This window comes from Neltuma alba, unplaced genomic scaffold (assembly GCF_004799145.2).
Source record: "Neltuma alba isolate B1F8T4 unplaced genomic scaffold, ASM479914v2 tig00001301_pilon, whole genome shotgun sequence".
Classification (NCBI taxonomy): Eukaryota; Viridiplantae; Streptophyta; class Magnoliopsida; order Fabales; family Fabaceae; genus Neltuma; species Neltuma alba.
This window is the reverse complement of record NW_021632408.1, coordinates 192,963-215,015: the sequence shown is the minus strand read 5'-3', so window position 1 is coordinate 215,015 and position 22,053 is coordinate 192,963. Positions and strand designations below refer to the sequence as shown.

Here is a 22,053-nt window from a genome sequence, read left to right as displayed (position 1 = left end):
GGAGAAGCAACAAACTTGGTCTTGAAGATATTGAAGGCAATTGTTATTAATGACAAAAGATTATCCATTCATAATTAATTAAGAAATTGCAAACTTTAGTGACCCACATATCTCAATTCGGTGATTATTTACCAATAATTATTTTGTTTATTAAGTCGGTAATAAACAATTAATACGAACTTAACGTGACCATGCATGCACATATAATTATATACGCTGGTGTACTTTTCTTCCTTTCTCGTTTCCTTTTCAACGGTGGTAGGCAGATTTTACCACTTCATTTTCTGGTACATAATGACCGAAGTGACATGTCATTAAATGCTATAATTAAACTATCATCACATATGCACCATTCATTAAACTATTCAACCAAACTTATGCCCTCATTTATTTTTAATTATTTTAGATGTTGAAACGATCTGTGAAGAACTTAAAAAAGTATTTTTTTAAAAAAAATGTTTTTAAAGGTATAACTCATCTCATATATTTACATACAATGCAAAATTAATTTTTTTTATGACAAATCCAAACAAACTTGGTTGAATAGCCACATAAATCAACGCATTTCGTGGCATTTTTTTTCTTTTTTGCTATATTTTTTCAATAAAGTTATCAAGAGTGATCAAACTTTTACATATGGCCTCAAAGTAAACCAAAAAAAAGAAAAGAAATTCAATTATGAGGTGATAGTTTTTTAAAATAGAGAATTATTTGTTTTTGATGATTTATTATGTGGAGTTAAGAGATGTACTTTTGAAGATTGGTATGATGTGAGGATTCGATTGAATGTGCAAACCAGAAAGGATGCACTTTTTCAATACATTGATTGGGAAATACTGAATACTTTTATCAAAAATGTGAATAACATTTTTGAAAAAAGGATCTCAAATTGAATTGTCTCAAAATAATGATTCCATGAATAATCTTTCCAATGAAATCAATTACCTTATCATTCTTTGGAATTTTCAACACTTACCCTCTAATCTCTGCCATAGCAAAATACCATATGGACATCCTATTTTATTTTTGAAATTTTTTGTTATATTCAAAATAAGGGATAATGCAGTTGGAAAAAAAACAAGATAAACAACTCGATTTTGTTTTTTATAAATTCCAAATTATATCATTAGGTATGAAAATAATGAAAAGTTTAAAAATCTAAATTTTTTTGCCAACCAAAAATCTATAATTTATAAGTAATCACATAATCTTTCAAATTAAAACTAGATTCATAGTCATATGCAAATCTGAAATCCCTTGCTGGGAAAAAATTGGAAACTAATTTCATATTTTTGACTAACTAATAAACCAAATACCTTAATAATCATTTTCAATAATAACTACTCATTACTTGTTTATTTTTGTCCCAAAATATAAATTCAAAATTCCTTGGTCAGTTTTGGGAGTGCGACCCACAACTCAATGCCCAAGGCTCACGCTTTGCACATTGCACCCCCTTCATCATCTCTCTCTTTGGATTCTGAAACCAACGCGAAGAGCAAAGCCCACTGAAATTGCCTGCACGTTCTCTGAAGCCAAATCTCTCACACAAATATAACAGTAAAAGGACTGTTCCCTCTACTCGTCTCCTCGAGCCGGCGTGTTATTCCGTTGCTTTTTCTCCGCTTTCTGGCTGAGCAGCCTTTACCAGAGCCCGGAATCATATGCAAAGGTGTGCTATTTGTACGTGTTGCTAAGCAAGGCGAAAGCCCAAAAGCTGTTTTTTTTTTTTTTTTTAAACCCTGCCTTTTGCTGAAATCTTTATCTGGGTTCCATTTCTCTTTCATCTACCCAAACGGGTTTGCGGAAAATTATGATTTTAGCGATTGGGATTGATCTTCTGAACTCTCTCTGAGTCCTATTTCTCTTGTGTTTGTTTGGTTTTGATTCGCTTTGTTTCCTTTTGGTTCATGGATTGAAATGTCTTTCGACATGGTTGTATACGGCGGTCCGTGAAGGTAGCTTAACCGTCACGCTTGCGATGGGTTTTTGATGTGGGTTTCTGCTGAATGATCAATAACGGGTAATTTTCAGTGCATTTTCTTTTTGCATGATGAGTTTTGCCTGGTGGCTCTACCATAATGAAGGTTTTGCACATATCAGTTACATGATAAAACCGTAAATTTAGTTTAGTAGTAACCAAGAGTCCTGCTTTTTATTCCGGCATTCCTAATCGATTTTGTCACTTCTCTTCGCCTTTGATGGTTTACCCAATTGTTGTATTTGATAAATACCTTTATATATTAGGGGCATTTAAATATTAGAAATGCCTGAGGACGATTATGATACATATGGTGCGACCATAATAGTAGTAGGCGATTCAAGGTTCGCAAAACATTACAATGCTGTTTACCGGGAATGTTCGGGAAACTGGATGTTTGGCTTAATCGCGGTTCTTGCACTATACTTTGATTCACTTTTTCCTTCGTTAAGGCTTTACTGCTGGCTCCTCCTTCACAAAAGTCACTTAGTGATCTGTCAGGTATCTTATTCATCGTAACAACCAAGAGATTTTGTTAATTTTGATTGAGTGGAAAAGAATGATATGCAAAACAAGATGAAAAGGCAGGCCAATTTGATGCTGTCTTATTTTGAATAATTGCTGGCCTAGGCCTTTCTTACAGTTGTTGCCTTGGCATTGCAGTCAAGATCCTATAAACTTTCCACTTAGAGACATTAACTATGAGATTCACATCAGAAGAGAGCACGAAAACAATTTTAATGTTTTTTCAGGGGGAAGAATTTCAAGAGAAGTCCATAAAATATTTTTCTTCCATGTTGTACTTTTAAAGATTCTGAACTGTTATTATTATTATTGCCAGGGCCAAGGTTTCTAATCTAAGGGTATGTTTGAATGTGTCATATTTGCATTCCTTTCCATCCCAACACTGGAAAAAAAAGATTAATTGTTTTGCTTTAACTTGTCTCCTACTACTGTAAGTTCTATTAAGGCTCTGTATTTTTGCTTCATTTAAAGTTATTGTTCTTTTTCTAATTTCAGGATTGTCTCTTTGTCCAGAGGTCTGTTCTTCACATCTCATCTCTTGTCTGATGGCTGAAAACGGTGTTGATTCACCAGTGACCCCAGAAATAACTAAGTCAAGTGGGGTTGAATTGAGAAGGCGCTCCACTGGAAAAGTAAGTTCTGGAAATAGTGAAGAAAAAGTTCTTCCTCGTTATCTCAGAGCTTCTACTGGTTCCTGTCATGATTTTTGTAAATATGGGAGGAAGCATGCATTTGAAGCTAATGAAAATCGATCCATACTCAAGAGAGTTGCAAGAAAACCAGGTCATCAGCAATCGCTAAGGAGTGTAGGTGTAGGTGGACGATGACATCAGTGGATGAGCTCAGAGCATCAACTGGTTCCAAGTCAACAAGGAAGTTATCTTCAGTCAAGCTCACAGCATCTGTTGATTCTGCACTGCAAATTCGTGGGACACTTGGGAAGCATGAGAATAAGCAGGAAATACTAACAAAACCAATTGAAAACTCAAAACAAGTAGTGAATGAATTTTCAGGAAACAAGAAGACAGCATTGATCAAGGTCAAACCATCAAACTCTCTGAAATCTCATACGGCTGATCTTTCCAAGACCGGGAGACAAGAAACTTCATCGGCATCAAAGAAAGTGGAAGCTTCATCAAAATCAAGTGCTGCCTTCAAAGCTAAAGAAATGAAGTTATCTTCAAAACCGAACTCTGTCACAGAGAAGACATTGTTTTTGAAGAATCCCTCTGAAGGTTTCAGTAGCCAAAGAAAAAGCGAGCTCAGAGTGGAGAAGAGAGTCGCCACCTCCAAAGTAGCTGGTAGAAAATTGAATACACCTTTAAGAGCTTCTTTGCCCCTCAAACCTTCCTTTCATAGAGTGGCAAGTATTAATGCAAGAAAGTACAAGAGCCTGAAAATTGGGCCTCATCTTAAGGATCATTCTGAAAACGGAAAAGACAAACCTAAGCAACACAGTGATGTTGAGGTTGAGCAGAAGATCAAAAAAGACAGACCTGTGCAACACAATGATGTTAAGGTTGAGGAGAAAACCAGAAAAGACAGACCTGTGCAACATGATGATGTTGAAGTTGAGGAGAAGACCATAAAAGACAGACGTGAGCAACATAGTGATGTTGAGGTCGAGGAGAAGACTTTGCATGTCATCAAGATCGCCGGAGAAAACAAAATTTTGCAATCCGATGAAAATGCAAGTCATGATGCTGAATTGCCCCTCCCTCAGTTGCTGGCGTCGCCCAAGTTTTCATGCTCTTCGTCTTCTCAATCCTCACCCCAAGATGACCAAGAGGAATATGAATATACGACCAGTGAAGTTGAGGAGGATTGGATTTCAGTAAAGGCTGAAGACGAGCACATAGAAAATGGAGATGATTTGGAGGTGGACCAGAAAGGCAATCCTAAAAAGGATGGGGTTGTAGATCCTCAAGACAAGGACCGCTCCCAAATGACAAAATTAAAGTTTAAAAAGGGAAAATGGGTTGAAGTTAACTCTGAAAAATCAAGTCCGAGGAGGCTTAAATTTAGGAGAGGAAGAATGCTGGGGGACACTGACACTGGGAAGGGTGAAGTTCTGAGAAGATGTTATAAAAGAAGGGATGGAAATGTTGATGAAAGCAATGATGCTAAAACTGGTGCTGAGAAGGTTGTTTTGAGACATCAAGATGTGCAGGGAAAGAAAGATGAACAAGGGTTGTTTAATAATGTGATTGAAGAAACAGCAACTAAATTGGCTGAAAGTAGGAAGAGCAAGGTCAAAGCTTTGGTTGGTGCCTTTGAAACTGTCATCTCTCTCCAAGAGAAAAAACTGTCTGCAAGCACCGGCATTTAATCATCTGGGGATCCCATTTCTGGTTTTTTTTTTTTGGCATTTGCTTTGTAAAGAACTGGTGGAAAAATAAATCTAATCTTGTGGATATAAGAATAATTGCCTTGAGTGTTTTTTTTTTTTGAAGCGCTGGATAGAGTTGAAAGGGGCATTGTGTTCATTTTGAAACATTAAAACGTCATATACTTTGTGTTGGTAGTCCATACATAATGTGATTGATTTTTTTTTTCTTTTAATGAAACAGTGATTCTAATGACTTCGTTCTTCTAATCGGAGAAAGGCAAACTCCCTAACAGTTGATGATCATGTCCCATATGTCCTTTTTTTAATTAATTTAAGAAAAGAAGAAGAAACTTTTTTTACATATAGGCTGTCCCAATTTGCTAATCGGGGAAGGATCGTTCCTGAGAGCTAATGCCTCTTATCTTCGAAGCCATAGCTCTTTTCTTTTGACGTCATCTTTAAATTAGAGTATTGAAGTCAACCTTCTTTTAACCAATTTAATAAGAGTTTCTATGTTTTAATCCCAATTTTTTTTTTTTTTGGCATTTTACTTCTTTCAGAATCTACTGTATTTGATTAGAGCCTTTTTAGATCTGAAGGGGTAGTTTTCTCCTCACGTTTTTTCCCCTTCAATTAAAGAAACATATAATACTTTTCATTCAATCAATTCGATCACTCTTTTTCAATCTTTTCCTAGTCACACTGTTTCCAAAACTGATGGCGTATCAATTCCATTTCCTGAACTTTATTATTCCGACTTTATTTTTTCCTCCATGTACACCTATCCTTGGAGGCAATCCTCTTTTTTTTTTTAAAAAAAAAATATGTATATATGTATTTTTCTATTGAAGGTAATCATATGTAAGGCACTATCAAGCATTAAATATGAGTACCTCTCTCAGTAGGGATGTGAGGTATTAATTTCTTTCGTTGTACCTAACTCCAACTTTAATTGTATAATTTTTTTCCATTTTATAAAATTGATCTTTTTATAAAACAAAAAATTCAATCACACTTGTAAGGCGTAGAAAAGGGGGATTGGCGGGGCCATGGCCTGCCTAATTTTTTCGATGCGATCGAGATTTATATAAACTTTGTACTATATATGCCTTTATAGCTTCATTATGTTGCTAATTTTCTTCTCCTTCATTAAATGAGCCAGTATCTTTCTTTTTCTTTTCTTTTTTGTTTTCGGTGACGGATGAGCCGGTCTCTTTCAGATCAACAAAGTTGCTCAATTAGAACTCAGACCCAAAACAAAAAAAAACAAAAAATTGCTCTATTAGAACGTCGTTTACAAGCTCCGTGGGGAAAAAGATCTTTTTCTTTCTCTTTTCTTTTCTTTTCTGTTTTTTTTTAAGTAAAAGGCGATGACAAAGCTTAACTAGAACAACATATCAGAAATACTACTTCCGATCCTAATTATAAGAATCAGTTGACTAAATTGAGAAGATTAAGAAAAGAAGTTAAGTTAGTTATTTGTAATAAATATGTGTTGTTTTTTCTAAAATATTCTTACTAATCAAGTGTATTAGTTATAGCTATCATTATTAGAAGAGCTACTTTGAAAAAAAAATATAAATATAAGAGACAAAGTAGATTACTGTCTTATATTTAGGATTAAAATAAAAATTAAATAAATTCTTATATTGAGAACTGGAGGTAGTATAATAGAAAGAATGAGCATATAATCTTTAACTTTTATGAAGGGAGGTGAAAGAAAACCAAGAAGAACATTTAAGGAAAAAGAAATCAGTAGTCGAAATCTCATAATTAATGGCTTATCGGAAGAATCGGTATTGAACAAAGGACAATGATATTTTGTTTTGGTGGTGACTAAGGACAATAATATCACGCTATTGTTGTAAATTGACACTTATTTAATCGGATAAGGTTATTGTTTTTTCTCGTAAGGTTGCCTCTAAAGACTAGTATCTTTCTTCGTACCTCAATCTGAATCCCAATCTTCTCATTCTGCAAAGTCCAACAAAGACAAAGCACGTTCTGGTAAAAAAAAAAAAAAACAAAGACAAAGCACGTCAATTTTTTACCCTGTAAAACTCTGCTCAAAGAAAAAAAAAAAATAATAATAAGAAGTAATTAGAAATTCAATTTAAAGATTAAATATTATTTTGAAGGTTCTTTACAAACTAGCTTTTTCTCTCTAATGATTTTTATTTTTTTCTGCAAGAAATAAAAGTTACCAGTAAATCTTAATAATAAATAAATAGTTGTTATTATTTATTTTAAAATTTGTTATTATAGACTTCTCAGTTATCAATAAAATTTTTTTAGTAATTATATATATTTTTTGGGATTTATAGCAATTCTTCTTAGGATATATTGCTTTAGAAATTTGTGCAAAATAATACTCCCTCCGTTCCTTATTATAAGAGACCTTTGATGTCTATGGCATGTTCCTATATATAAGAGACACTTAAAAGTTGTCTCTATTTTTTTGTATTGATTTCCTATTTTACCCCTTTTTATTTGTTTCCAACTCATACTCTCTCTCCCTCCCACTTCTCTTTCTTTTAATAATTTAATTGTTCTCTCTCATACTCTCTCTCCTTATTAATGGGGGCATTGTTGGAAAAAATATTATACTTTTTACACATTAATTGTCCTCAACTAATTTTAACTGTTTTTTTGATCAACGTAATTTGGTTATTTGTCTCTTATAATAAGGAACGGAGGGAGTATATTCTTTGTGACAGTGACATCACAATTGTAAATTCTGTTGGCTTTGGTAATTATGAAAATTTATATTTTGAATTAATCATATCATTTTGAGGGCATTTTATTTATTTTTTTATTTTAATCTTTCAGTAAAAAATAATTTAAAAATTTTTTAGCCACATTTTTTTTATTGTTTATAGTATCTTCCCATTCGAATAGTAAGAAACTAATTTTTCAAGATATTGTTAAGTGCCGTAGTGGGAACTCCTCCTAATAATATTTTTTCCATACACATTATCCAAAAAATCAGATCTAAGATATGATATTTAAGGTGTCTAAATTTTTTTTACTTAGATCAATACTTATTGGTAATTTTTTAGCCACTTGAATAAAGATGAAACTAAAATACGATAACTTAACTGGGCTGCGTAAGCCGGGAACAAAAGGACAATAAAGAAAGCAACAAGTTGGATCAGCCAGCATCAGCTATCGGACAAAACTGCGGAAAACAAAGCAGCAAGTTGCAGCATGGTAGAGTCGTCGTGGGCACAAATAAAAACGATTTTCGAAGCGGAAGAATTTTACCAAAAAATATTGATGAAAAAGACTGGCGGAAATTTGTGAGCCTGACACGTGGCATTCGTCGGGCTGCAAAAGAATCATTTCAACCAAAGTACAGGTCCCCTGGAGATACTTCTCTGAGGTCCAAACAGGATATTATAGTCGAGTCTTGACCCTTGAGAGGCTAGCTGCAATCGCTCAATTTACGAAAATGACCTTCTGTTCTTCGAATGCCACGTCTGAAAATGCGGACCCACTGAGCGTTAATCGCCCAGACGGCTAGACCAGATTCGTACGTGTCGTCATGTTATTTGTCGTTCATCTTTCCGATTTATCTGTACTGTTACTCTAATGCTGCTTTTGAAATAAATTTGTCAAAGAAAATGCTTTCCCTTGCTTCTCCATGGGACATTGATGGAACCCCCAGCCTAGCCTACCATCTCGTTCTCCCTCGCACTGTCCTCTTCTCCCCTCTGCATTTTCTGCCCGTGCTGTTCCAAGTGTATTTTATGCTCTTCTGGATCGAATTACCCCTCGAGACAGTTGAGATCACCGATGGGTGCTTGTAAGCAAGTTGCTTGTGTCTCTGTTTTCATCGATTTTGATATTTTTTCTACGATTCTCTTATTAATTTGGCTTTCTCTGTCGTTTGGGCAACCCTTTACGGTGGTTTTCAATTGCATGCAGAATTGGGTTTTCTAGAGTTTGGAGTCTATGCCGAAACTGGGTTCCGTTTCCGTAAGCTGAGTTGAGGGTACAATCGGGTTTTCTGACTTGGCTTCCTCTGTGATCTAGTCTACTTTCAGTTTCTTTGCTTCTCTTCTCTTTGAATTTCTTCGTCTGTGTCGAGGGTTCTCGCAAATTCTTCGTTTTGGTTGCCGATTCTGTGAAATCTCGAAGGGCCAATTGGGGGACACCCTGTATTGACGAATGGTGTTAACTTACGGGGTAGTTCATGGGAGTGTCTTATAATTTTACCTAGATGAACTTGTATACCTGAACTTGTGGAAGTGGTTAACATGCATTAAGAGAATGCGGTGGAAAAAGTAACCTTTTTGGATATTTTCGTGATTGTTAGGATTTAAATGCTGTCATTTGCCATTTGCCTTGACTGACGTGCTTTCTTTGACATGTATAAAAATGTCCTTTAGATTGTGGCTGTTAGTGGGATTCAAAGGTTGCCTCTTTATGGTTGAGTTGGGGATTATGGGATGACCGGAATTCGTATATGCGTGAAATTTGTTGTTAAATTTAGCTTGGTTTGATTGCTTTGGCATTAGTTTTATATTGCTGAATTAATTTGGGCCCATGCTTATTGAAATTAATTGACTATCTCTGCGAATTCTGGCCTAATAAATTATATTCCAGATCTATTACTCCCCTATTTGGAATTCTTCTGACGTTTTTCAATTCTACCCAAGCATCATTGCTTGCTTATACTATAGATATATCTTGTCTAAATGTATCTGTATCTCTCGACCTTTCTTAATTCTTGCTAAAATTTTGACCTTAGCCTTTACAGGTGATTAAAGCCTTTTGAGCATGAAAAGAGAGGTGGTACTTAATAGATCGTCTGACAGTCTTACTATCCCAATAAAAAGGACTTTAGTAATTTGATAACAATAAACGGAAATTTAATATATATCCAAAATTTCAAAAAAGAAGAGATTAGAAAATTTTTTATTTCTTTACCTTGAATTATACTGTAAAATGGGTCTTATATTTAGGACAGGAGGAGTATATTGTATTAACTTCACATGTGTCTTGGTGGTTTAATAGAATATATTAAACTGTGTCAACACCTTTATAAGCTATTACTTGGGTGAAAAATATTTCTTGTGCCTGGTGTTATCCTGACTAATACGGACCATCTAATGCAATGTGCTGACATTCGAAGGTATTCAAATGAGTAATAATTCTTTTTCTTCCCTCTTTGACCAGGTGAGTAAAATGATTCTTAACAAGCAATACCGTTGCGTACACTCAGCTAGCTGTCAATGCACTAAGGGGCATTTAAGTGAAGATGTGATATTCTTGGTATTTCAACGACTAAATTGGAATCCCAAGTTAATTGCTGCTCTGTCATGTGTATGCAAGTGGTTTGATGATCTTGCTAAGAGATTACTATGGAAGGAGTTTTGCCGAACCAGAGCACCAAAAATGATGCTTGATCTACAATCTAGTGGGAGCCACAGTGTTGATGGAAACTGGAGGGCTCTAGGGAAGCTGCTAATTTACTGTTCCGGATGCAACAAGGGTGGTTTGTTCAATAACATTCATATCCCTGGCCACTTTGTTTATCGGACTCGATTTTCTAGAACATCAGGCAAGAGCTTTCTTTTGCCGCAATGCAGAACTGATGTTTTATATGTGTCTGATCCTTGTGAGCATCTTGACCAAGGTGATATAGGATTCTTCCGTGGAATTTTTAAGTCATTCTCTACATCAAAGGTCAGGAAGATGCTTATAAAAAAAGGTGCAAAGCTCCATCCCACAGAAGTTTGCCCTTATTGTAAGGCAAAGTTGTGGAGCATGCTGCAAGCCAAAATGATTCCCCAAAGTGCTAGCTGCAGGGTGGATGCCGATGAAGATGGCATTGAGTATTATGTGTGCCTTAATGGACATGTGCGTGGCATCTGCACCCTCTTGCCATTGTCTGATTCAGAAGAGGTATCTGAGTTGGAGTAATATCTGAATGATCCTCAGGTACTTGCCTGTATTAAAAAAACCATGATTTTTGGCCTGTTTTTCTTGCTTTCTTTTCTAATTTATTTTGAAAGATATAAAAATTTAAGGCCATAAAATGTTTGCAATTGTTTTCAGAGAATAGTTCTCTTAGATAAATGGACAAGTTTTCACACACACTAAAATATATCTTTCAGTCAAAGTCATGCTCAATGCTTCACTTCAAAAAAAAAAAAAAAAAAAGGTCATGCTCAATGGACAATGCTCACTAAAGTGGGAGGTTTCACTAGGATGTAAAATCTTTTTATGTCTTCAGCAAGTCTTTATAATTTTTGTATCATCTCTCATCTTAGAACTATGCACAAAGCATAAATCTTTTAGACATAAGCTGATTCCAACTACCATGCAGAAGCTCTCTTTTCCTCATCCCAGTAATTTCTTAGGAATTCAGCCACAAATGTTAAATGGTTTGCCAATTGTCACCATTATGTCCAAGTCTTGCCAACGACCTTTGGTGGTTGGACTATAGGAGGATTCCTATTTCACATAGCCAGTCACTTGGGTGGAAAGATGTCTTCTGATAGGGTCTTAAGATTGATTGACACCCATAGGCCCTAAGTTATTCATGCTGATAATTGGATTTTTATAAGCTTGACTTTGAGTTTGCATGTAATATTTTCATTTTTAAAGCCTATAATTCTGTGCATTTAGATCTTAATTAGTTTATCATGGTTTGTGCAGTTATTGTTACTGTGGGTTCAATTGCTGATTGATAGAAGATTATGAACTATACGCTTTAGGTATTTTATTTGCAATCAAATCAATATTAAGTTTGACAATTTATAGTAAAGGAGACCAGAGGGTGCAGAGAAATTGAATGGATACAAAACTTACATGTATATTCAGGAAAGAGGAAAAATGATTTGTTTGTTTTTTGTGTTGGTGCTTTTGTGTATTGGATAAGTTATTAGTTTTGTGATCTATTAGCTATTTACCCACTGGATGCTGCGGTTAGATAAAACATATGTTACGTTTGTAATGAAGTATCTTGATATTAAATGGTGGCACGTAGCATGAACTATTAACTTAACATTGCTGAAATATAGGGTTAAAACTGAATGTAATGAATGAGAAGACTTGTGCGCGTGGTGGCACACCATACAGTGGCAGGTGGCTCCTCCCCCCCCCCCCCCAAAAAGAAAAAGCCAAAAAAACCCCCTCTTTTCTTTTCTTCTCATATAATACTTTGAAAACAGAGACTGATTATAAGATGAACTTAAAAAGACATCTAGACGATTGAAAAATCCTAACCTTGTAATAAGTAAGACCTAAAATAATTCATAAATTTCTCAACTAAGACATGTCGAATTTCATATCACTAATCTTCGCAGTATAGACCCTATTCATGTTAATACAATTTTTGGTTTTTCAAGTTTGTTCTTATTTCGGTTTCAAGTTTCAAATCATAGGTTTTGGTCTCTCAAGTTTTTTTTCATTTAAAACATTGGTCCCTATAATGTAATAAAAACTTAAACTATTTTGCCCCTAAAAGACCAAAACCTAGAATTTGAAACTTGAGGAACCAAAACAAAAATGAGGGCAAATTTAAGGGACCAAAGATTATATTAACCCTTACAAAACATAACTGCTAGTTTGATGACAGAGGCATTTCATAACTGCTGCTGAAGAAATTACTCTTGACAGCTAGGAAGTAGCATGATTTTGGGCTTGTTGTAAAAGTTGATGCATCGTATTGTTATTTGTAATACTACCACCGATTTTAAATATAAGATATAATTTGTAGTTTATACTTGATGCCTCTATCATGAACTACTCAGCATACATTCTGAGCATGCACTTTAAGGCCGTTTGATTTCTAATCGTAGTTAGACTTAGCAATAGCAGTTCACAGTCACGTCAAAATCTCTAGAGTATATAAATAGTTTCTTGATGTGGAGATGTTATCCCAGATTGCTTGTTAGGTTGTCTTCTATAATTATTATTTTTTTTTAATTGTAGGACAACTGAAAAATGGGAGCATATTGCTGTGACCCGTGAAAAGACTTGTATGAACTGAGAGTAGAAAATGTTTATTCTACATGCAGTAAGAGCTGTGAGCTGAAGTTATAATAACTTAACAAGCTATTTACTTTTTGTTTGGACAGATTCGCTACCAGTCCTTCCATGAAGTATGGTTAAACACACTGCCAGTGTGCCCACGAGTAAATTTGTGTTTCAGCAGCCAGCTGAGATCTGCAGTTATGATTTCATGCATCGAAAACTGATACTACTGCTGCTGTCTTAAACAACGCCAGTATTTCATGTGAAGAACTGGGGATGCTACCAACACTTTTTGTATGAATCATGAATTGAAGATCATTAGTTGTTACTGCAAACGATGTAATATCTTGTAGATGGGATATGTGGAATTGTGGATACCTCTGTACCTGGATGACAGATCGGCTTGTGCTATAACGCTTTTGTTCAGTACCAATCACGGTTCACTTACATGTAGTTCTGCTCTTTTCCGCATATTATTAGTTCTAACAATAATTCTAGAATCACAGACGGTCATTTATCTGACAGCCTTCTTTTCATTCCCACGTTAAGTTAATATGCCGATTGTTATCCCTTGTAAAAAAATTTCGTTCTTGGGGAGACCCGGGCTTCACCGCAATTTCTTATGGTCGATTCTTCAAGCTGGGTAGCTAGCATAGCTTATTGTGTTTCAATGGCCTGCTGCTTCATCCTGTGATTTAATTACGCGCTTTGTAGACCCCAACATTATTTTTAAGGTTTGAGTCAATGATATGAACACCAACATTCGATGTATCACAACTGCGGCCACTAATGCTGACTCTGTCTCCTGTCTTTAATCAATTAATAATTAAATAAAGATGCTCACATCGCACGTGTACACGTTCGTCTTGCCTTAACTCAGAAAGCCAAAATAACATTTTTTTTCCGTCACAACTTCCAATATAATTTAAGCATCAAGCCAATGGCTATTACGTCTGACATAAGCAGGTATGCTGTGTAGTACTAGCCAAATACTTGCGTGGTATTGGGGTAAAAACCTTTTTTTGTTTTTTTTTGGTAAATACTATGAACAAGACAGTATCTTTTCTTATTTAAAGTACCAGCCCAAATTACACGTCCAACTATATCGAAGACATCAAGAGGCGGAAAATACTGACAATAATGTAGAAATAAGTTATGAGAGGTTAAATCTTTAGAATCTAGTTAGGAATGATAGGTTAGGAAAGAAGAGTTGCTCCCTTTCCCTTGTTTGTTTGTTCGGTGTTTAATGGAGGGAGGGGAGTGAGAAAAAATATTTTTAACTACATTATGCTTTTCGTATTTTCAAAATTCCAAACTACCATGGTATTTTAAAAAAATTATCCCTTGTCTTCGACCCTCCTATAAAAAAAATCAGTTGTATCACCTAATGAAAGTCAACATATAACTTTTTTAACGTATAAAATTTCACTTTTTCTCATTAGACACTTTGATAAAGTTTAATATAGATATATGGGTGTTTCTAAAATGATATTATAATCTTTCAAATAAGAAAGTTTTGATAATTACAAAAGTATAATTTTATATATCAAATAACAATTATAATCATATTTTTTTATTCAACATTTTACAAAGTTTGCAAAGACCCATCAACAACTTAATCTCTCTCCTTAGTCCTTTCTTCTCCTCCTTTAAACCAAACAGAAACACAAACAAGCATGGGAAAGATTCAAACAAGAAGAGAAATTAAATCACAAGGAAGCATTGTTAGAATCTGCTTCCTCTTGCAGTTTTAACAGCCGTTCAAGTTGACCTTCAACATCTCCCATATCTGGCCTCTCATTAGGATCCTCGCTCAAGCAACTCTCTGCAATTTCCATGTACAATTTCGAGCACTCTGCGGCTATGTGTCCCACCAAAATCTCATCAATAATTCCCTCAGCTCTTCCTGTTCCTGCCAAATTACGTACTTTCTCAGCCACGCTCCACGTGAATTGGAAAAAATCTGCAGTATTCTCAAGTTGACGCCCCTCAGGCTCACTGATTTGAGATAACGTCTTTCCGCAAATGAGTTCTAACAAAACTACACCAAATGAATAAACGTCGCATTTGTACGTGACGTTACTGCCGCCGAAGCACTCAGGAGCTATGTATCCCTTAGGGCCCTTGACCGATTCCAGCCTGAGGGTTTCATGTCCTTCGCTGAAAACTTGGGTCCTCTTAGAGAGAACCCGAAATAGGAGAGTTTGGGAACCCAGTTCTCGCCCAAAAGAATGCAAGCCGATTTTATATTGCGATGAATGATGATGCGTTTTGTTCCTGAGTGAAGGTAGTGTAACCCACGCGCCACTCCGATGCTGATTTCCAGCCTCTTCTTCCACGTGAACGTCGGCGACTTGCTCCCAAGTAGACCCCGGAGTGATCCGTTTGGGGCATGCTCATAGACCACAATCATTTCATTCTTATCGTCGCAGAACCCAACCAGAGACAGCAGATTCGGGTGGTGGAGCTGGCACATGAACACGACGTCGTTCTTGTACAGAGTGAGACCGTCTGAGGAAATCGATGATCGGGTTCCCAGACGCTTCGCTGCAATATCTTTCAGTTGGCCGTTGATGGAGATGGAGCCCCTGTACGCCGGACCATGCCGGCCTTGGCCGAGAAAATGGCTTTCGTGGAAGTCGTTGGTGGATTTTCGAAGCTCGGCGAGAGAAAAGCGATGGCAGAGATATTCTACTGAGGTGGAAGGTTGTTTCGCAGATGTTGAAGCAGAGCCTCCGAAACACTTGAGAAGGATTCCCATTCCCAGAAAAGTCGCCTCGCAGCTGTGTCTTGGATTTGCAAGTGCTGTGAGGAGACGAGAATATATGAGACATATAAAAGATGCAAGACATTGACTTTGAAAATGCCTGATCCGCGTTCTGTAGAGCCCCTCTGATCAATTCACAGAGAATATTAATAAATAATTAAGAAGCTCACATCACATGCGAGGTCTTAGCTCCTGCCCTCTTCCATGCGTTCTGACAATAGATACGCCGCCATTGTTGAAGCCCAGCTTTAGTTCTGATTAGCAGGCATCCATCTTCCCAAAAGAAAATCCTCCTATGTTTTGCCTTGTTTGGAATTTGGATGAATGGTGACAAAAGTAACTTTTATTACATGTCACTTTTGAAAACCAAAATTTGAGATCAAAATTAATGTGTGATGTGATTTATATCCGAATAATTTTTTTGTTAAACAGTCAGTTTCGCATAAATTTATTCGGATAATATGTTAAAAAGGAAATTTCAAAATGTTCAAATCAAAGTCAAAAACTACAAACTTAAATAAAAGTCACTTCAACTAATTTTTATCTAAAAAGTTAATTGCTTCTAAAACCATGTCAAATATTATTTTTTGGAAAAATTGTAACAAAGTCCCACCTAAAAGAATTAAATACAAAAAGGTTTTTTGAAATCACTTATTTAATTACCAAGTTGTCTTTATTTTTATTTTTTTTGTAATAACAATTGAAAGAACAGTCGTTGACAACTTAAGTTGTAAGAATGGATAACAATTGTGATAGGTATTAATAGCTCATGCATTACATTTTGTGATGTGCTGAGAAAATGTGTTGTCAATACTTATCGCGATAGGTGTTGATCCTTACATTTTAAGTTGTCAATAACTATTCTTCAAGTTGTCAATACAGATTTAAAAAAAATTAAGAGTAATCTGGTAATTAAACAAATAAAGTTTATTGCAATGAGATCTCTTGAGACTTTAGAGTAATTTGATGATTTCAAGGGATCTTTTTATATTTAATTCCCTTGGACGGGACCTCATTACAATTTTTCTTTATATTTTTCATCCAACTTTGAGTCAAGTGTTTTCTACTAAATCAGTATCACCGCTAAAATCAAGATCATTTAATAGTGATACCATTCAGCCATTAGTTTGTTGGCTATAAACGAAAATATAAGCTATTACTACTATTGATTCATTAAAGAAAACTAATCATTTCGAGTTATGTGTTTCATTAAAAGAAAATTGAATATTTCCACCTGGGAACATGTCTAGGATTTTTAAGAAACCCAAAAATTAAAAAAAAAAGATCAAGTTAATAAACTTGAATGTATTGGCAAAAGTAAGCATACCAATTGTTATCTATGGAATATTTGCCCAAAAAAAAATTGTCATCTATCAAATACAATAATATTGTACTATTTTCAGTTCTTATTATAAGTTTTAAATAACTAATTCACATATAACAAATAATTATTTAAAATTAATTAAAAACAATACATAGGTTATAAATATTTTTTTCAAATATGCCCTTATAATAAATGAGAAATATAATCAAATAGAATGTGTGAAAAAATGTGATAAGAAATATTAATTATTATGGCAAAAGGAGAGAGAATAAATAATTAATGATAAAATTAAAAAATGCATTAAATATTAAGACAAATCCAAATTGAAAGTTATAAAATAAATTACATTTTTTTTATGAAAAAAAAACAAGAGATACAAAGAAACTGTACTAAGTAACAAGCATTAGTCCACATAGACGTAGTTGTTCCGGAACCTCAGTGAATACCAACATATCCATTCTCATCGAGCTGGCAAACTTTGCAAACGCATCAGCAGTATGATTCTTGTCTTTGTCGCAAATAGAGAGATCGACCATCTACTCTCGCTTCAGCATCTGTTGTGCCTCCATTGCTAGATCGACATCGAGATGATGTTCCTCCACCCCTATAGCGACAGCATTAACGGCCTCGGTGCAATCACTTTCCACGATAACGTCTCGAAAACCCTGATCCATGCAACCTTCAGAGCCCATAAAATTGCCCAGATCTCAGTAGTAAGAGTAGACCCATGAGTGGGCCGGAATAAGAACCCACACAGGGTCTTGCTGTTGTGATCTCTCACTAGGCCAATGCATCCTCGAGCATTCTTCTGAGCATCAAAAGACCCATCCACATTGAATTTGATGGTTCCCATTCTAGGTGGTTCCCATTGTTGATGTTGCTCTGCCGTTAAGGCACCGAGCTTCACTTGACCCCATAGGAGAGAGGCATGAGATCGAGCTAGAATGTCCTGGGGGTTTGGCACCACTCTGTTAAAGATTTTGTCATTTCGTGCGAGCCACAGGTTTCAACAGATGATCTCAAACCATTGTTTCCAAGCAAAACCTTCCACAGAAGCTGTAACACATATGTTGCGTCGAACCCACTCATCTACCTCCTGAGTTTGAAAGAAGTGGTTTCTCCATCTCCTTGGAACACAAAGACGCCAAACTATAGAAGCAATAACACAATCACGTAGCACATGCAATGTCGTTTCAGTAGAGATGCCACAAATCTCACATCTTCCTGTAGTATGAAGACCTTTCTTAAAACGCGACTTGTTAGTTAATAACTTATTTCGGGCTCCCATCCAGAGAAAAGTGAGGCACCTCTAAGGGACTTTGATCTTCCACAAATGTCTCTAGAATGACCATGGTTCGTGGCCGTCCTTTGAGAGCAGACTATAGGCAGATTTTAGAGAAAAATTGCCATCTGGAGAAGCAATCCAAATAGGCAGGTCACATCACTTGTGGTTCGAACTTCTCGATTCACGAATAAGTCTTAAGGCTGAATGAGAAAGATAAGAGTCAAACTTCTCCTAATCCCAACCCCCTAAATCTGATATGACATCGACCACTCTCCAACTTCTCGCTTCCTTAGGAATCTCACAAACAATGTGGTCAATGAGTTTGACACCATGCGAGAGCCATGGGTTAGACCAAAAGTTTACAAGGTTCCCCGCACCCAATTTAAGTCGAACATGTTGGTTCACATGATCCCAATTATTGGATATACCCACCCAAGTTTGGGAACTATCCCTTCTCTTCTCCACTCTAGGAATAAAATCACTTCCACACTTATACTTCTCCCGTAAAAAACTGACCCAAAGAGCATCCCTTCTTTTGACAAGACCCCAGCCTAGTTTAATCATATAAGTTGAGTTTTGCCTCTTCACCGGCTGAAGCCCTAAGCCCCCTTCAGTTTTCTTCCTACGCACAGCTTCCCAAGAAACCAAATGGGGTCGCCGAGTAAGGCTAGTGCTACCCACAGAAAATTTCAACACTGCTTGTCAATATCCTTGCAAGTATAAGCTAGGAGCGATGTAGTCTGCATAGCATAATTTGGGATTGCCAAAACCACTGACGAGACTAAGGTCTGCCTAGCTACAAAGGAGAGTACATTCACCTTCCAGCCCGAGAGTCTAGAATCCATCTTGTCTAAGATAAAGTCAAAGGTATTTTTTGAGACCCTATCATGAAAGAGGGGCATTCCAAGGTAGCGACCCACATTAGAAGTAGCTTGAAACCCTAAGAAGTCACGAATCTCTCTCCTCTTGGTATGATTAATGTTATTTGGAAGAAGATCCTGGTCTTAGAAGCATTGACCTCTTGTCCCGAAGTCATACAAAAATCATCAAGCGTTGCTTTAATAAGACCAGCCTGCTCCAGATTTGCCTCAGTGAATAGAAGAATATCATCAGCAAAAAACAAATGAGAAATAGCCGTACCTCTTTTGTGTAATTTAAAGGGGCACCACTCGCTGTGCTCAACTTCTCCCTGAATAAGGTGGCCTAATTTTTCCATCGCAATGACAAAGAGGTAGGGTGATAGAGGGTCCCTTTGCTGCACACCTGTCGACGGATAGAATTATTGGCAAGTTCTCCATTCCAAAGTAGGCACATAGATGGACTGGAGACGCAAGCTTCGATAATGTTGATAATAGAATCCGGGAGGCAAAGTTCTTGAAGGCAAGCGAAGATAAAGCTCCATCTAATACTATCATAGGCCTTCTCCAAATCAATTTTTATAGCCATGAACCCCTTTGTCTTTTTTTTGCTTTTCATACGATGGATAATTTCTTGGGCTAGGATGATATTATCTGAGCTTTGGCGGCCCTTCGCAAAGCTGCATTGGTTAGGGGCAATGATCTTGGGCATGACATCTTTAAACCAGTTTGTAACTATCTTGGTCACAATCTTATATATGACGTTACATAGACTGATTAGGCGAAATTCTTTGATAGTTTGGGGGGTTGTCAACTTTCAAGATCAGCACAATATGAGTATCATTGATGAGTTTGACCAGAGATGGGCAATCAAAAATTTCTCTTACTTTTTGTATTACCGTATGACTCACCACCTCCCATTGACTCTGGAAAAATAGGGGATTTAGGCCATCAGGTCCTAGCACCTTTAAAGGGCTCATGTCAAAAAGAGCTCCCCTAATTTGCTAGTCCGAGATTCGTCTTCCCAAGTGGCAAATATCCTCCTCCTCAATCTGAGGGAAATCAATGTCAAAATTAATCACCTGGTCGGTAGATTCTTCTTCAGTATAGAGCGTTTCAAAGAACTTAGTGCTCATCTCCTTAATCTCCTGTGAGTCATAAGACTACTCTCTAGATTCCAATTTGAGGGCTTTGATTCTGTTGTGTTGTTGCCTACTACTTGCCATGCTATGAAAGTACTTAGTATTGCGATCACCCTGTTGGTACTAGTTACACCATGACTTCTGTAACCACATGACTTCTTATGCGAGAACCTCCTCAATCTGCAACCAAAGTTCTTTTCTAGCCTGATCGAATTGATCTGAGTTCCCATTCAAGCTAACCTTTTTATTTAAGTCATCAAGTCTTCTATATAAATACTCCTTTCTTCTATTAATATTATCGAAGACTTTTTTGTTCCATTGGAGAAGGTGATTCTTAAATTCCTTAATATTCACGTTCTACACCCCTTGGCTCTGCCAATTATTTTTAACAAAGGATCTAAACTGATCATGCATAAACCACAGTGCAAAAAAAGGAAAAGGATGATCCCCTTTCCCAGGCTTGAAATTAGCTTCCAGAGATATTAAGAGCGGGCATTAATCAGATTTGAACATAGGCAGATGAGTGATGGAGGCGTTTGGAAACGTCTTATGCTAATGACTATTAACCAGAGCTCAGTCGATACGACTGCCGCTAGAACCTCTGCACCATGTATATTTAGGACCACTGAAGCCAATATCAATCATCTCACTTTCATTAACCCAGTGTCGAAATGCAGCTTTTGGATTGATGTATTTACCCGACAATGATTTACGATCAGTTTGCTTAAGAGTAGCATTGAAATCCCTCACCACAGCCAATCTTCCTGTGATACATCTATTTAAATCCATGAGACCTTGCCAAAGAAGTTGGTGTTTCGTAAAAGATGGGTCACCATACACAATAGTAAGGGCCCATTCATCAGCTTTGCCTCTGTTAACTGTGCCATGGATGAAATAGTCAGTCTTGAAGTCTATACTCAGAGCCAAAGAGTCATTCCAGAACAGCCAGATAACACCACTAAAACCCCCTGCTTCCACGAATTCCATATTGCGCCAACCCAAGCATCGGCTTATTGAAAGTGCTTTATTAGATTTTTGTCTTGGTTTTAGGAGTGCTATGAGAGTCAACTAATATCGAGACCGAATGTCACACAGAAACCGGCTGAAAACTTTGCTTCCTGCTCCTCATGAGTTCCATATCAATAGTTTTCTATCCATAACAACTGAAGGTAATTAGGTGACCACGCACGACCCAAGATTGTCATACTTCTTTGGGCATGGGTTTAACCATCCCCCCATTATGTTCAACAGTAGTATGAAGCACACCCTCTGATAAAGGATTTGATCTAATAATAAAACCTGCTCCATTGCTTGTGCCAGGATCTAAGAGGTTGACTGTTCCGATGAGGAAGCTAGCAGATTTGGCGTGAAGTCGTTTAAGGTTGGGTGGAGTGGCAACTGTTTGGGTTCATGAGAGAGAGAAGTCTCCACTTCCATGCTGACTTGGTGGGTTGATGGTTGACTGGTGGAATCTGCATGCTTTTTAGATAGGTCCACATGATTTTTAATTCGTATATATTCCTCCATTGGGCTAACTCTTCCTTTGTTTTTGTCCGCTTCTTTCCCCATGGGCTCAGCTCTAACCACTAGCCCACTTTTACTCCCATTCTGTTGGGCACGTAATTGACCTCCTCTAGTACGAGATTTGGAATCATGTGGGAATCTGTTATTAATTGTGATTTCATTCGACGTGATTTTTGCTTGATTTGTGTTCCCTATAGTCATCTGCTCATCATTATCATCCGCTATTAATGTTGTGAATCTGGATCCCTTGATGCTTGGGATCTTCTTATCCTTTGGGTCTTGCATCTCAATCTTACTGTTTTTAGGGTTTCGATCAGGTCAGCGACTATTGCG

The 22,053-nt window shown here is 36.6% G+C and overlaps 3 protein-coding genes across 11 annotated transcripts; 2 read left to right on the top strand and 1 right to left on the bottom strand.

The window, feature by feature from the left end:
- Positions 1-1,446: 1,446 nt before the first annotated feature.
- On the top strand, positions 1,447-5,036 carry LOC114754658 (uncharacterized). 4 transcript variants are annotated; one of them, XM_028943459.1, is made up of 3 exons: positions 1,447-1,672; positions 1,963-2,023; positions 3,002-5,036. In XM_028943459.1, exon 3 carries the CDS (start codon positions 3,330-3,332, stop codon positions 4,833-4,835), a length of 1,506 nt encoding a protein of 501 aa, XP_028799292.1. In that variant the 5' UTR covers positions 1,447-1,672; positions 1,963-2,023; positions 3,002-3,329; the 3' UTR covers positions 4,836-5,036. The 4 variants fall into 4 exon arrangements, with proteins under 4 accessions (XP_028799292.1, XP_028799300.1, XP_028799284.1 ...); XM_028943467.1 differs by having other exon boundaries at positions 1,959-2,023; positions 3,020-5,036; XM_028943451.1 differs by having other exon boundaries at positions 1,959-2,023.
- Positions 5,037-8,489: 3,453 nt separating this feature from the next.
- LOC114754888 (EID1-like F-box protein 2) lies at positions 8,490-13,338 on the top strand. Of its 6 annotated transcripts, none has more exons than XM_028943747.1 (4): positions 8,490-8,640; positions 8,763-8,829; positions 10,017-10,781; positions 12,926-13,338. In XM_028943747.1, exon 3 carries the CDS (start codon positions 10,026-10,028, stop codon positions 10,761-10,763), a length of 738 nt encoding a protein of 245 aa, XP_028799580.1. In that variant the 5' UTR covers positions 8,490-8,640; positions 8,763-8,829; positions 10,017-10,025; the 3' UTR covers positions 10,764-10,781; positions 12,926-13,338. The 6 variants fall into 6 exon arrangements, with proteins under 6 accessions (XP_028799580.1, XP_028799595.1, XP_028799586.1 ...); XM_028943762.1 differs by having other exon boundaries at positions 8,763-8,869; XM_028943753.1 differs by having other exon boundaries at positions 8,490-8,648.
- A 1,192-nt stretch (positions 13,339-14,530) lies between these two features.
- On the bottom strand, positions 14,531-15,582 carry LOC114754850 (receptor-like protein kinase ANXUR1). The gene is made up of 2 exons (XM_028943694.1): positions 15,119-15,582; positions 14,531-14,996 (listed from the first exon to the last, which is right to left on the bottom strand). The coding sequence occupies exons 1-2, from the start codon at positions 15,580-15,582 to the stop codon at positions 14,531-14,533; spliced, it is 930 nt and encodes a 309-aa protein (XP_028799527.1).
- Positions 15,583-22,053: the final 6,471 nt, after the last annotated feature.

Coding starts and splice junctions, on each gene's coding strand:
- LOC114754850 (XM_028943694.1), bottom strand. CDS start 15,582: ATGGGAATCCTTCTCAAGTGTTTCGGAGGCTCTGCTTCAACATCTGCG. Junction 14,997..15,118: donor AGCATCGGAGTGGCGCGTGG/GTTACACTACCT, acceptor TCTCTCTAAGAG/GACCCAAGTTTTCAGCGAAG.
- LOC114754658 (XM_028943475.1), top strand. CDS start 3,330: ATGACATCAGTGGATGAGCTCAGAGCATCAACTGGTTCCAAGTCAACA.